General features: G+C 37.4%; 1 protein-coding gene across 5 annotated transcripts in view; it reads right to left on the bottom strand.

Annotated features, from left to right (window-relative positions):
* Positions 1 to 16,319, bottom strand: part of UNC13B (unc-13 homolog B) — a 231,910-nt gene that overhangs the window by 72,382 nt on the left and 143,209 nt on the right. For all 5 annotated transcript variants that reach the window (XM_038552721.1, XM_038552722.1, XM_038552723.1 and 2 more), the window contains 2 exons: positions 15,236 to 15,550; positions 13,059 to 13,149 (listed from right to left, as the gene is read on the bottom strand). In XM_038552721.1, coding sequence (XP_038408649.1) covers positions 13,059 to 13,149; positions 15,236 to 15,550 — 406 coding nt within the window. The remainder of the gene's footprint in view (positions 1 to 13,058; positions 13,150 to 15,235; positions 15,551 to 16,319) is intronic.

Below are 16,319 nucleotides of genomic sequence, written 5' to 3'. Positions count from 1 at the left end.
AAAATAGAAAAGGAGGAACAGAGATAGGCTGTAGGAAAAACTGGCAGCTCAAGAGCATGCTTTGTTACTGAACAACTGGGCAAGCTACTTCTACACCCTGTAAAAAACTTATTTCAGAGGCTTAGATAATATTGCCAATTTCTCCGCAGACAGGCAACAAAGAGAAGAAAGAAAGGTTGCAGGTTAGGGAACAATTAAGGCAGAATGAGGCAAATTCAAGAAAGGTCCAAAGAAGTTTAAAAGGAACAGGGCTGCACAACAAATATCATTCTCAATGGGGAAGCACTGGGAGCCTTTCCCCTAAGATCAGGAACAAGACAGGGATGTCCACTCTCACCACTGCTGTTCAACATAGTACTGGAAGTCCTAGCCTCAGCAATCAGACAACAAAAAGACATTAAAGGTATTCAAATTGGCAAAGAAGAAGTCAAACTCTCCCTCTTCACTGATGACATGATACTCTACATAGAAAACCCAAAAGTCTCCACCCCAAGATTGCTAGAACTCATACAGCAATTCGGTAGCGTGGCAGGATACAAAATCAATGCCCAGAAGTCAGTGGCATTTCTATACACTAACAATGAGACTGAAGAAAAAGAAATTAAGGAGTCAATCCCATTTACAATTGCACCCAAAAGCATAAGATACCTAGGAATAAACCTAACCAAAGATGTAAAGGATCTATACCCTCAAAACTATAGAACACTTCTGAAAGAAATTGAGGAAGACACAAAGAGATGGAAAAATATTCCATGCTCATGGATTGGCAGAATTAATATTGTGAAAATGTCAATGTTACCCAGGGCAATATACACGTTTAATGCAATCCCTATCAAAATACCATGGACTTTCTTCAGAGAGTTAGAACAAATTATTTTAAGATTTGTGTGGAATCAGAAAAGACCCCGAATAGCCAGGGGAATTTTAAAAAAGAAAACCATATCTGGGGGCATCACAATGCCAGATTTCAGGTTGTACTACAAAGCTGTGGTCATCAAGACAGTGTGGTACTGGCACGAAAACAGACACATAGATCAGTGGAACAGAATAGAGAATCCAGAAGTGGACCCTCAACTTTATGGTCAACTAATATTCGATAAAGGAGGAAAGACTATCCATTGGAAGAAAGACAGTCTCTTCAATAAATGGTGCTGGGAAATTGGACATCCACATGCAGAAGAATGAAACTAGACCACTCTCTTGCACCATACACAAAGATAAACTCAAAATGGATGAAAGATCTAAATGTGAGACAAGATTCCATCAAAATCCTAGAGAAGAACACAGGCAACACCCTTTTTGAACTCGGCCATAGTAACTTCTTGCAAGATACATCCACGAAGGCAAAAGAAACAAAAGCAAAAATGAACTATTGGGACTTCATCAAGATAAGAAGCTTTTGCACAGCAAAGGATACAGTCAACAAAACTCAAAGACAACCTACAGAATGGGAGAAGATATTTGCAAATGACATATCAGATAAAGGGCTAGTTTCCAAGATCTATAAAGAACTTCTTAAACTCAACACCAAAGAAACAAACAATCCAATCATGAAATGGGCAAAAGACATGAACAGAAATCTCACAGAGGAAGATATAGACATGGCCAACATGCATATGAGAAAATGCTCTGCATCACTTGCCATCAGGGAAATACAAATCAAAACCACAATGAGATACCACCTCACACCAGTGAGAATGGGGAAAATTAACAAGGCAGGAAACAACAAATGTTGGAGAGGATGCGGAGAAAAGGGAACCCTCATACACTGTTGGTGGGAATGTGAACTGGTGCAGCCACTCTGGAAAACTGTGTGGAGGTTCCTCAAACAGTTAAAAATATACCTGCCCTACGACCCAGCAATTGCACTGTTGGGGATTTACCCCAAAGATACAAATGCAATGAAACGCCGGGACACCTGCACCCCGATGTTTATAGCAGCAATGGCCACGATAGCCAAACTGTGGAAGGAGCCTCGGTGTCCAACGAAAGATGAATGGATAAAGAAGATGTGGTTTATGTATACAATGGAATATTACTCAGCTATTAGAAATGACAAATACCCACCATTTGCTTCAACGTGGATGGAACTGGAGGGTATTATGCTGAGTGAAGTAAGTCAGTCAGAGAAGGACAAACATTATATGTTCTCATTCATTTGGGGAATATAAATAATAGTGAAAGGGAATATAAGGGAAGGGAGAAGAAATGTGTGGGAAATATCAGAAAGGGAGACAGAACGTAAAGACTGCTAACTCTGGGAAACGAACTAGGGGTGGTAGAAGGGGAGGAGGGCGGGGGGTGGGAGTGAATGGGTGACGGGCACTGGGGGTTATTCTGTATGTTAGTAAATTGAACACCAATAAAAAATAAATTAAAAAAAAAGGAACAGGGCTGGGAGATAATATTTGCAAATCATATATTTGGTAAGAACATATTAAGAAATCTTACAACTCAACAAAAAAAAAGACAACCCAATGTAAAAATGGGCAGAAGGTTTGAACAGATATTTCTTCAAAGAAGATATACAGATGGCCAACAAGCATATAAAAAGATGCTTAACGCTATTAGTCACTAGGAAAATGTGAATTGGATTCATAATGAGATACCGCTTCATATGCACTAAGATGATTTTAACAAAAAGATTAACAGGTACTGGTAAGGATGTGAAGAAACTGGAAAGCTCATATATTGCTTATGGGAATATAAAATGGCACAAGCCATTTGGAAAAGTCTGACAGTTTCTCAAAAGGTTAAACATAGTTACCATATGACCCAGCAATTCCATTCCTATGTACATACCCAAGAGAATTGAAGACCCATGTCCACACAAAAAAATGTACATGAATGTTCTCAATGGCATTATTATAATAGCCAAAAGGTGAAGGCAAATCAAATGTCCAACAATAAGTGAATGGATAAACAAAATGTGGTATATCCACAGAATGGAATATTATTCAGCCATATAAAGGAATGAAGTACTGATAGTTGCTGCAACACAGAAAAACCTTAAAAACATGTTAAGTGAAAGAAGGCAGATACAACAGGCTACATATTGTGTGATTTCATTTATATGACATGTCCAGAACAGATAAATCCATAAAGACAGAAAATAAATTAATGGCTGCCAGAGACTAGAGCAAAGCAGGGAATGAGGAATGACTTATTATGGGTATGATGTTTCCTTTGGAGTGATGGAAATGTTTTGGAATTAGATGATGGTGATGGCTGTACAACCTACTGAATATACCAAAATACACTGAGTTGTACACTTAAAATGGTGAATTTTATGTTATATGAATTATACCTCAATAAAAAGATATCTATTACTTAAAAAAAATAGAAGATTCCTTTTCCTTTTTTCAGTCCATGAAGGGGAAATGGTATAGAAATAGGGCTAGAATGAGAAGGCTGGAAGAATACACAAAGCACAGTGTACCTGTCTCTAATTCACCTTAGGACAGTGAAACCATGAGAGACTCCTAATTCTAGGAAATGAACAAAAGGTTGTGGAAGGGGAGGTGGGTGGGCAGATGAGGTAACTGGGTGATGGGCACTGAGGAGGGTACTTGATGGGATGAGCACTGGATGTTATACTATATGTTGGCAAATGAAACTTCAATTAAAAAGAAAAGTACAGTGAAAAGAGATGGAAGCCGGCTCTGTATGAAGGAAAAAAGGAGTCATAGTCATAGGTGACTGGAAAGATGAAATCTCGGAATTATAAAATTTCCTCAACCCAAAGTGACCAAGTATGAGTATGACCTCTCCTTTTTTTTTTTTTTTTTTTTAAAGATTTTATTTATTTATTCATGATAGTCACAGAGAGAGAGAGAGAGGCAGAGACACAGGCAGAGGGAGAAGCAGGCTCCATGCACCGGAGCCCGATGTGGGATTCGATCCCGGGTCTCCAGGATCGCGCCCTGGGCCAAAGGCAGGCGCCAAACCGCTGCGCCACCCAGGGATCCCCTCCTTTTTTTTTTTTTAAAGAAATTTTTAGGTAGGAGAAGCTTTCTCATTCCTCTCCAAGAAACAATTGCCCAAAATGAGAAAGGACTAGCTTCCCTATTCTACATCCTTTGCATTCATCCTGTCAACAGATATTTATGGAGTATCTACTATGTGTACAACAAGACAGCTACCTATCCTTCCCTCCCTTTAAAGTTAAATGAAACTCCTACTCCTAATTACTCTACATTATAGAAGGGATGGTTCAGCTTTCTCTTACTTTTCAAGAGGCCAATCATATTTAGTAGGTTCAGGGTTGGTTCAGCAAGCATTGAAACAAAATACAGGAGACACAAAATAAGTTTTGAGAGATTATGTCTTTTGGTTAAATGTGTTGGATTTTAGATCTGATGGGACAAGAGAGTGCATAAGAAGTGGCTAGAAACACGGGTCTACAGTTCAGGGGACACATCTGGGCTAGATACACAGATAGGCGAGTAATCCACATCTAAGTGGTAACTGACATAATGAATGAGATTTCATAGAAACAATGTAGGGGTTATATGAAAAGAGGATTGAGCAGAGAATACCAGAAAGACCAATATTCTAGAAATGAGCAAAGAGAAATCAGAAAAAGGAGACTAAAGAGATCAGAGAATAGTGGCAATGGGGATGGTTTCTTAAATGTCAAAACACAAAGGAGTGTTCAGTGTTAAACCCTACAGAATGACCCAATAAGATTTGAAAGCAACCACTAATTAGGTAGCTATGAGTTCATTGATGACCCTCACAAATGCAGTTTTAATGAAATGATAATGAAATCAACTGAGACTTTCTTCAAATGTATTTCTTGGAAAATGAGTGCTACAGAATGCTTCTCTAAAACAGAATTTCATGGTCAAATAAGTTTGCAATAACATTGTGTACATTATATCCTCCTCTTTAAGAATCATAACAAGCCTACAAGAGAGTAATCTATTGGTGTTATACTCTACTGGAACCCATTGTTTCCCAAATTTCTTTGACTATGGAACTCTATCACATAATAGAGGACCCACTGACAGTTCCAGAAACTGGAGTCCTGCAGAACATTGTTTTCACACTCTAGAAAACAGAGTTCTAAGATTATGGTGGTAATATGGTAGAAAATAGTGTTAAAAACACAGACTCTAGAGTTAAATAGACCTAGGTTTGAATGCAGTTCTCTTACCAGCTAAGTGACCCTGATTAAGTTTCTATCTTTCTAAACCTCAATTTCTTAGTCTATAAAATGGGCCAAATAACAAAGCCTAGTTTGTAAATTATTGTGAGGGATTCATTTTGATAATGCATGTAAATAAAGTACTTATGTGGTGATGTAGGTAATAAAGTTTTTGTTCAATGAGGAGTTATGGAACAGATGGGACATAATTGCAACAAGGAAGGGGAGTATGAGAACAGGTTATGTGAAGATCTAGTAATGGCCTGGAAGTGGCAGAGAGCAGGTGAACACTAAGCCTCCCTCCTGACCCAGTAATGGGGCATAAAAAAGGCATATCCTCCTTAGCAAGGACTTCAGTGGGCTCCTGACTGGCTCAATTGAGTTAGTAGAGCATGTGACTTGTAGACCAACAAGATCAAGAGGATCTTGATCTTGGGGACATGAGGTCAAGCCCCACGCGGAGGGTGGAGTTTACTTTTAAAAAGGCCAGGAAGGGGTTAGCAAACAGCCAGGTTTCAGTCAGTAAAGAATATATTGATTCCAGTCTCAGACGTCAGTAAGATTTCATAGAATTTGCAATTTGCAAATTGCAGGGCAGAAGAGGCCTCTTAGAACAGCTACAGCCCTTGTCTAAGAGAGCTTTCTCCAGGTTGTGAAGCAGTAGGGCCTGGTCTTGGGTAGAGATGACCATGAAGTTTGAAGAGAGATACTAAAAGTTGTGGTTGAGAGATGTCTACAAGTATTCAGGATATTACTACAGGATTTGAATTTCAACAGTGTAAGTAGTAGCACAAGATAAACAATTTAAAAATCCATCAATAGAGCACACAGTATACAAATTATAATACAATCACCAAGAGAAATATTATGTAGCTATTAAAGAGAATGCAGTAGCTCTATACTAATAAGGAAAAATCTCCAAGCTATAACATTAAATTTTAAAAGGTAAAGGACGATGTATGTAATACACATGCATGCTATGCACACACACATGCTTATAAATGCACAGATTATCGTAGACTGATTCACAAAACATAGATAACAAAGTGATAAGGAAGATAGGGAGACTAGAGGCCTGGAAGTTTAAAATAAGAGGGAAATTTTGCATTATACATGTTTATGTTTCTATTTTTACACGTATTACTTATTCAAAACATTCTTTAGTTTTTTAATTGTTGAGAGTAGTGATGGTTCGGGAGAGGGCTGACAGATTATGAGAAAAAAAAGAGCAAAAAAGGTGATCTCCATGAGAGCAAAGAGGAGAGGTAGTAAAAGGTAGTCATACTCAGAGCGAAATCTTGAAGTTTAAAATTATACAAAGAATGCTTTCCTGATACAACTAAATCTAAGAGATGAGGTCCTCAGAGACTCCCCTTGAGCATCATTTTTCCCCAAGGAGAATACCTTTTTCAGAGCTTCAATAATAGCATGAGAAGGAAGTCTCTGGTAGGGAGAGAGTCGCAAATACAGAACAGTGCTTTGTGGGAGACAGTCGATTCATTCCGTCTTAATGATCTTCCCTGAGAAAATGCTGATCTCATCTCTCAGGCTGACCAGCTGCAATCTTGGATCCCATGAGATTGCTCCATTTAAACACGGGCCTTCTAATCTATTTGCTCAATTCTATCTCTGCTTTCTAAATAAGGCTCTCCTTCTTCAGCTTTCTTTAGCAACCTAAAAGCTTCTGTCAAGGCTTCCTCACGGCCTACCTCCATTTCTTCTCCTTCACTGTCCCTTCCACCTGGAACACCCACCCACCTGCTGCCACCACAGTCTCTGTTTCTAGAGCTAAAAGTCTCACCTCCTCCCCCAGATTTTTCTGCAGCTAAGCCAAATAAGGTACAGAATCATATCCATTCCACCCACACTACTAACATTACTGCAATGTCATCAAACACTTATTAAGTACATATGGCCAGGTACTCAGCCAGCCCAGATACAGAGATGACCTGTCTGATCTCTCCCCTCAAGCTGCTTACAGGAATGGCATAAGGGAGGGTGGGGGGGGAGCAGCCCAGGTGGCTGAGCGGTTTAGTGCTGCCTTCAGCCCAGGGCCTGATCCTGGAGACCCGGAATCGAGTCCCACGTCAGGCTCCCTGCATGGAGCCTGCTTCTTTCTCTGTCTCTGCCTCTCTCTTTCTCTCTCTCTCACTCTCTCATGAATAAATAAAATCTTTAAAAAAAAAAAAAAAAAAAAAGGAATGGCATAAGGGTAGCTAGGTTCCTATGGTAGTTCCTCAAAGTCTATTGAATGCAGTTACCAGCTGAGAAAGTACGAATGTCCCACAAATTTATGGGAAATAGTCATATCACAATCAAAGAAATCCAAATTAAAATAAGGGGATACCATTCTTCTGTCAAATTGGCAAACATTTTCTAAAATGATAATATTCAGTGTTGGTGTGGCATGTTCAAATACCGAAAGCACAAATTGGAAAAATCTTTCTGAAATCACATGCAGAAGTTTATCAGAAGCCTTTAAAAGATATATACTCTTAAACTCAGTAATTTATTTGAGAATCTACTTTAAGAAAGCCAAGTTAAAGAAATAATCAAAATCAACAGATTCATGCACAATGATGCTCATCACAGCATTATTTATAAAGAAATAGAAGTTGGTATAAAACATCAACATAATGGAATAGTACTAATCTATTAATAATCATGAAATCACGTTTTCAAAAAATATTTAATAACCCAGAATAAGGCTCACAAAAATAACCTAAGCAAGAAAAATTTTAAATGCACACACAGTATGGTCCAAATTCAGTAACTTTACATTTAATGTATATAAAAGTTATATAAGAAAACATAACTAATGCTAATATTTTATAGTTAGTAGGCTCTGGAAAAAATTAAAAATAGAATTAATTAAAACATAAAGAGGCACACAGAGACTTTGGTGAAAATACCAACAGAAATGTTGGGGCACCTGGGTGGCTCAGTCAGTGAAGCATCTGCCTCCAGCTCAGGTCATGATCCCGAGATCTTAGGATTGAGCCCCATTGTCAGGCTCCCTGCTCAGCAGGGAGTTTGCTTCTCCCTCTCCTCACCACCTGCTTGTGCTCTCTCTAGCTCTCTCTTTCTCACTCTCTTTTTCAAATAAATAAAATCTCTAAAAAGAAATGATGACAGACTTTTCTGGCTAGGTAAGCATCCATAAAAGGTTGGCTAAACACTCTGCCAGGTTCTATACTGGGCTCTAGAACATCAGCAATAAAAAGCATAACCCCAGCAATCAAAGATCTTACAAGTACATAGAAAAGTTAGATCAAAGAGTAAAAACAAGTAATTCCATTACATCATGGTAAATGCCAATCTAGAAAAAGTATGCACAGAGTCTGGAATCTTAACCCCCAAAACTGACAACTGACTGGGTTTTAAATGTAAGAATTTAGCTAAGTGGAGAAAGTATTCCATGCATGGTAAATAGCAAGCGCATAGTCTCTGAGATTTTGAAAAATATATAGTCCTGGATGTTGGAAATGTTAACTAAACAGAGTAGCAGAATGAAATAAGACCAAAATGGTATATAAGGTCTGTATCAGTGCTTTTCCAATTCTTTTTGTAGAGTATCTGGGTGTTTTGTTGTTGTTGTTGTTGTTGTTGTTTTTATTCCAACATGTCATGGACTGATATTTTTGGTCTATATACTACTCTATGAAAAAAGGACATTATCATGTGCATGGTATTACAGCAATCCAAATTGCCTCTAAATCCTCCCTTAGAGTACTTATTTCATCAAAGTAGAAACAAACAGTTCCTGGACTGGGGTGGTCCACGAACCACACTGGGAGTCGCACGGAGCTAGACAGATTATGAAGGTTTTATTTTATCATGAAGGCAATATGGAGTCACTAACGTATATTTTTTCTGATTTCTTCTTTTTTAAATCATAGTTTTACTAGATGATTCACAATCCTTAAAAAAAAAAAAGGTACTATTATTCTCCCCATCTTGTGGATTAGGAAAATGTAGCTGATTAACGTTAAAAAACTTTCTCACAATGATACATTGAGAAAGAAATATGGCAACCCATATCACAGGCAAGGGTTAATGTCCCTAAAACAATAAAAACTCCTGGGGATCAAAAGTTCAACAGAAAAAAAATGGGCAAAGAATACGAATAGACCGTTCACAAAATAGTAAATACTAATAGCCTTTACTTGTATGAAAACATGCTTTACTGTACTAAGATATGCAAACTTAAATTCTACTGAGACAACACTGCCTAGCAGACTAGCAAAAATCCAAAAGTTCAAACAAATCACTCTACTGGTGGCTTTAGGAAGGAAAAAAAGCACCCTCAGGACATTATTAGCAGGAGTATAAATTAGTACAGTATCTGTGGAAGGCAGATACCCTTTGAGGTAGTCATTAAAGCAGCTCATAAATATCCTTCTCTTTCTCTTTCAAGGTATATTATACTGTTTCACTTGAGGTTAAATATGGTTATACAATTTGCTTTATCCAGGGAAATGTGAGTAAAAGTGACATTGTATCTTCTAGGTGGAAGTTTTAAGAGCTAGAGTACAAGAGCTAGAATGCAATTTACTATGTTCTCTTTCATTGATCTTTTCTTTCACTATACCATCTATACTGACAATATCCTAGATGCAGGCTGCTCCATCACCCTGGACTGCAGAGAGAAGACAACTTAAAGCAGAACTCCTTGACATGCAGGATGACAAGGAGCATAAGAAAAATACACTTTTATTGTTTTAAAGCACTGACAAATGGAGGAAATGTAGCAATATTTATCAAATTTACAAAGGCATATATCCCCTCAAATATACTTGCAAAATGATGTATGTAAAAGGTGCTCGTTTACAGCATCGTTTGTTAAAGCAAATGACCACACTGTTAAATCAAATGAACCAAATTAACACCAAGAGAAGACTAGTCAAATACTTGCAGTACCTTCATACAATGAAATATCTGTAGTTATTAAGAAAAAATTCTCTTAGAATATGGAAGGATCTCCAAATGAAAAAACAAGATATTCTCAGGATGTATATCAATTTCGTTTTTAAAATAAAGTGAGAGGGTTACAACATATATTCATATTTTTTTGGACTTGCACAAAGCAATAAGAAACTAACAATTATTACCTTGGGCAGAGTGTTTAAGCGTGACTGGGTGGAACTTCCAATTGCTCAGGAAAAAAAAATTGTGTGCTGTACTTAACTTCCTACTGTCACAACCTCGATAAATCAAGCAAATCTCATGTTAAGTATAAATACCATACACCTGCCTCTATCTTAAATTGTTCTCACACCCTTCACTAAACTCTGGCTTATCTCTACCCTCTTGGCCATCTAATCAGCTTCCAGTTACATTACCTGTGTTAAGAATATATTTACTATTGTTCTCTTATTCAATTAAGTAGGAATGATTCTTAGTTACCCTTAAATAAACCATGCTTTTTCTCTAAATGATTCCAAGCTTTGCCAACAGTTTTTAGCTATTCTTTCTGAGACTCTGAATTGCCTCTTAAAACAAACACTTATTAGTGTTTGTCTCCAATATATTCTTGTTTTTCTCATTCAGAACTTTTTTGTGGATGTTATTTCTTTTACTTTCCTCTATAACAAAGAATTATAAGAAAATTAGAAATAAAAAATTAGTATTATAACATTGACTCCATAAATGTTTACTTTAAATGTTTATTTCATGTGAGTCTAGATCAACAGACTCCAAGTGTTTATGATTAGGCAGCCCAACCCATAGAAATATTTTTAGCACAATCTCAAACATATATATTTACTCATTTAAAACCTATATATATGTAACCATATTCGTACATTCATACATTATAAAAATGTAAAAAGTTTTTATAAAAGAAACAATCATTTAAGATTAATGATAAAAATATTTTTTGCTGTCACTAAAAATATTAGCAGTAATATTTTTAGTGAAAGCAATGTGATACAATATGCCTCATTATTTTTTAAATCCTATTTAACATTTTGTTATAGAATTATTTGAAAGTTTGGTTCTACATTCAATTATTTCAATACATGGTTTTCAAAGCTGTCAAAAAGATACAGATATGTCAGTCAAATGAAAGATGTGCAATTGGTTCCTACATAGCAATTTTTCAAAGATTTTGTTGAAATATGTATAAATAAGTTCTCATTTTCTCTGATATCTTACCAAATAGAAATATTTCTAATAAATAAATTCAAACCTCACTGAAATTTTTCATTAGAAATATTTTTAAGTATGTTAGTAGTTTCTTCCCAAGATTTTAGAACATGCAATTATGAGTTTTTATAGGTAACACTCATTGTTTCGGATTTAAAAAAGAACACACACACAAAAGAAAACATTTTCAAACATCTGTATTTAAAGCAGCTACCTTTTCAATCATTATTAAAACATTATCTTCTCCCCAAGGGTCCAATTAGCAGTGCTTATAAGAAGCTAGAACAATACAAGCAAAAAAAAAGGCGCAACAAAATAAATGGTAATGATGGATTCTAACTGTAAAATGTAATATCTAGTCCATGAGTCCATACTGATATAAATAAACTGATGGGAGAAAAAAGAAATCTCTTCCTTATAGAATGCCAACTAATGAATGTAGAAAGTATAATGGAAACAGAAAGTTCCCATTTGGCAACTACCATTAGTGGTGGTAGATTCAGATAGGAGTCATCAATGAATGCTTAGCTTGTAGGTAGGAGGCGACGAGGAGTAAGATATTGGCATAGTCTCAGAGTACACAAAACACTTATCAATTACAAAAGGAAAAAAGGTGCCTTGACAAGTTGGAAACCTGGCCAATAAAAACTTAACTAGGTGATTGAGGTTAACATTAAGAAGGGTAATACAATTCACTAAAAAGAGCCCAGCGTCAATTTTGTGTAATTCCTGCCAACAAAGCATGGCCCAAGTCTGAACATGAGGAAACATTGGATGGACCCCAAATGAAGAACATACTACAAAATAAAAGCCCTGTACCATCTGTCCAAGATAAAAATGAGGAAGTGTTCCTGATTAAAGGAAACTAAAGAGATATGACTACTAAATGCAACATGGCAGCCTGAATTGTATCCTGGACCAGGAAAGAAAAAATGGTATTGTTGAGACAGCTAGCAAAGTTTGCGTAGCATTTTGATGATGGTGTTGCTGTTGTTGATTTTTTCTTGTGGATGGTTACATTGTAGTTGATAGGAGAGTCTCTTGGTTTGTTGGGAAGTACAAATAGGACTATTTATGAGTAATATGACATCTCTCCAACTTTTTCTCAAATGGTTCAGAAAAGAATTAATCATAATGGAAGGAGGGTTTTGAAGCAATTTTGATCATGTCATCAATTGGGGCATCTTGGCAAGAAAGATTTAAGCATTCTTTATATTGCTATTTTGGCAACTTTCCCCTAAGTTTGTAATTATTTCAAAATAAATTATACTTTAAGTGTATTTATAAATGTGAGCATGCTTGCATTTTTAATATCTGCCTGGTATTATACTACTGACAGCCACTAATCATCATTTAAAAATAACCTTTCTGTGTATATCATAAAGGCCCTCTGTAATAGGCAGTCAGTGGCCTTAAACTGGGTAGCCAAGGGAGACAACAACTAACTAGAGGCCTTATAATAACTTAGGCCCTGTCCTAAGTTCAAAATATAATGGCCTCAAAGTGGCAATGGTACTGAAAATAGCATTTAACTTAAACTTCAGGCTCTCAACCCACTAGGTCTATTTGATTTCCATTAATCAGCATAGAAGGAAGCCAAAAGCCAACTCCCATCTCTTAAGACTCTAGCTTACTTGTCATGCATTTCCAAAAGCACACTATAAGAAGATGACTAATCACTGACTGCTTCTTTAGGACCATATGTCTCCCAATTTTAAAGGAAAAATTGTCCCAACTAGTACTAGAAAAACAGATTTCCTACCTCCTGCAGCTGGAGTCGAACCTTGGTAACTGCTCGGATCCAGTGAGCTCTTGCTTGGGTAAATGGTGAAGAACCATTCTCCTCAGGAAAACTTGTAACAAAGAAAATAATGTTTCTTAAAAATAGCCCAGGCAACAAGGTGACTACTCAAGCAAAACTGCCAAGTATCTAAAGTAAAATGGTTTGTATTCATGCCTAGACTTATTTTGTGAGTCAGGCCACTAAACAGAATAGTACTGAATAGCCAATGTGGAAAAAAAAAAAATCCTCTCTAAAATGACAACTCCTTTTAGCTTTTTATCCATTTCCTCTCTCCTTTCCCCTTTATTCACTCAACCAATGAGCCAAATCACTAGGATAGTTTCAGGATTCCAGTAAAAGTAATGGCAAGGGCCCTGAGTCAATGTTAGCACTGAAATTACATAGACATGTGAACTAACCCTTGCACCTTACCTCTCAAGACCACCGAGTCTCCCTTGGGCATTCTGTATATCATCCATCCTTAGAGCAGAATTTTGTTCTTACAAATCTTTCCTGCTCCACTAAGAATATTGGAAGGCTTATCATTCCTAGACTACATCAAAAACGCTAAGTAAAAAAGCACAGCTCTTTTCCTGCCATGGTCTTTTTCCCTGACCTGCCTTAGGGACACATTCAATGACACAACAATAATATATAACAAAGTAGCTTTGGGGCAGAAACACTAGGCTGTATTAGAACAAATCATCGCCCAGGTTCTTAACTGTGGAATACTGGTCAATTCTTGGTGATAAAGCTTCTCCTCTCTCCCACGGAGGTCTAGTGCCAAGGCAGCAACCAAGCATCCACCATTTAGATATCTGAAATATATGCTAGGCTCTGATGCCATCTAACTGAGTCAACTGTATTAAATAAAATACTGTGGGCACTGCTGACCATGATAGAACTGCGCCTCATCTGCATAGCTAGGATTTGAAAGGACATAACCATTGGAGGACAAAAACTCATGCTGGGCACTTCTGCTGCTCTACCAAGAACTCTATCTAGACAATAGTATCTGCCAAGTACAAGGTCTACAAAGAGCCATTTCTCAGTGGGTCATCAATCACAAATCTTGGATGTCTTGTCTATAAGATGAGCCAAGAGAGATGACCAAAAATCAGGAAAAAGGAGAAAAGAAAATAAGTTTGTATCTTCAGTGGTGGAGTAGATACACCAACAACCCTTCAAACTTTTACCACATATAACAGCACTTGCTGCTCTGATCTGTTGGTGAGAGGCTTTATTTTTAGGCCTTGAAATCTGAGAATCCAAGTCACACCTAGCTCTTATCACTCTACCCCAGTGATTTTCAACTGGGGGCAGTTTTGTCCCCTAAGAGAAATCTGACAAGATCTAGAGACATTTTTGGTTGTCACAACTTAGGGTTACTACTGGCATGTAACATACAGAGACCAGGGATGTCATTATACATTCCACAATGCCCAGAACAGCTCCACATAACAAAGAGTTATCTAACCCCAGATATCAATCATGCCAAGACTGAAAATCCCACTCTGCCCTAACCTATCAGCAAATCTACTGACCAATTTAGCTCAATAACAGTAACATTCAAACACTGTACTAAGATTCATTATAAGACTGTTAAAAAACAAGTTTAAAATTTTTCTTCTCATGGGTACCAATTAATTCCAGACACACTGTTAGACCTGAGGAGGCAAAAGGGTGAGATCTGGCTTTTAGACCAATTCTTTCTTAACTCTGTCCTGGTGTTCTCAGCCAGGAAAAACAAAACAAAACAAAACAATGTTCACATAAAAAGTTTAAACATTAACTGGCTGAGAAGCCTATTTCATCCAAAGCATCTCCTTTGAATGAAGTAAGTTGCAGGGCTTGGGTTGGTTCTAGACTCAGAGGCTACCATACATAAGTCCTAGTAGGCCAATAACTGCATATTCAAGAAGGCCTAGGTACACTGAAGCTAACTACAAAGAACCCAAGTGTTCTTCAGAGATCCTCAAAATATCTAGGGAATTATATACCAAAAATCAAAGGAAGCAGCACATAGCCAAACCTCAGTTTCTCAATCACTACCATACCCAGCTATAGCAAAACAAATGAAAAGCACTTACATCCAGCAATACCACAGGCAGATACTGAGGAAACCACATGAACTCCTTAAGGAAACTATCACCTACCTCTCCTGGGGGCCTAGGACGTGGTCTTTGGGTAGCACCAGATCTGGGGGAAGATGGGTTGTGGTATCTTTTTTCTTGTCCTTGGGTTCACACACTCTCCCCTTCTCTTCTTCACCTGTTACCTCCAAGGCTTTCTCTTGTTCTCCAAAGCCCACCTGGCCGTCTCTGGAGAAGCTGCCAGAGCTGTGGCATGAATGAATTGAATCCCTCTCCCGACGGTCATCATCTTGTTCGTGACACTGGTCTAGTTCACTCAACTGAGAGCTTCCTTGACTCACATTACAGGATGAGCCATACCTACTACTGCTGGTGGGGCTGTGAGAATGAAAGAAAGACAGGTGAGTACTTACATGCAAAGAGGGACCAGGACAAAAGTAATGGACAAATCCAGAAATAATGATTCTTTCAGTGGGAAGAATCACAAATAGGAGGTTTCTGGGAAGACAAGACCAAACTTTGTAATCTAGAAGAACTAGTTTCTAGTCAGCAGAAGCACAACAGGAAAAGCAACGCTGGGTTCTCTAATATTAACCTCAACCTGTGACAGACTTTGAAGCATACTTTTTCTTAATGTGATTTTTGTAAGTTGGATTGAGAATTATTAATATTTAAGTATTAAATATAAAAATACCCTCTTATTTATGCCTAAAATTCTTTACTCAGACTTCTAAAGAAACTTGTCCAGTGGCTGTGATTAAAGTTTTCTAATTTCCATAAGGCAAAATGGTGAACTCTACTCCCTTCTTCTTTTATTTACTAAATTGATGTCCCCTTTTCTTCCTCTATAATTATAAATGTGAATGTCTGTTCCTTAGGATGAGCAAAGGAGACTGGAGATGTTTCTTTAATTATCTCTCAGCTATCTACATGATGAGGTAATGGAAGCCATTGGGAGATGAAGTCTATGACCAAAAAAATTTGTCTGGGGAATGGTCTCATCAACATGAATGTTACAATGAAATCCCTGGCAGCACAGGCAATGTCCCAAAGATGAACTTGCCCATCTGTAATGGAGTTGCTCTCTGGACACAACAAAGTTTTGGAAAAAGTGGACAAAATCCAACTCCAGGATCTGGGTCAGGAC

Source organism: Canis lupus, chromosome 11 (genome assembly GCF_011100685.1).
Source record: "Canis lupus familiaris isolate Mischka breed German Shepherd chromosome 11, alternate assembly UU_Cfam_GSD_1.0, whole genome shotgun sequence".
In the NCBI taxonomy this organism is placed as follows: Eukaryota; Metazoa; Chordata; class Mammalia; order Carnivora; family Canidae; genus Canis; species Canis lupus.
This window is presented reverse-complemented; position numbering and strand designations above follow the sequence as displayed.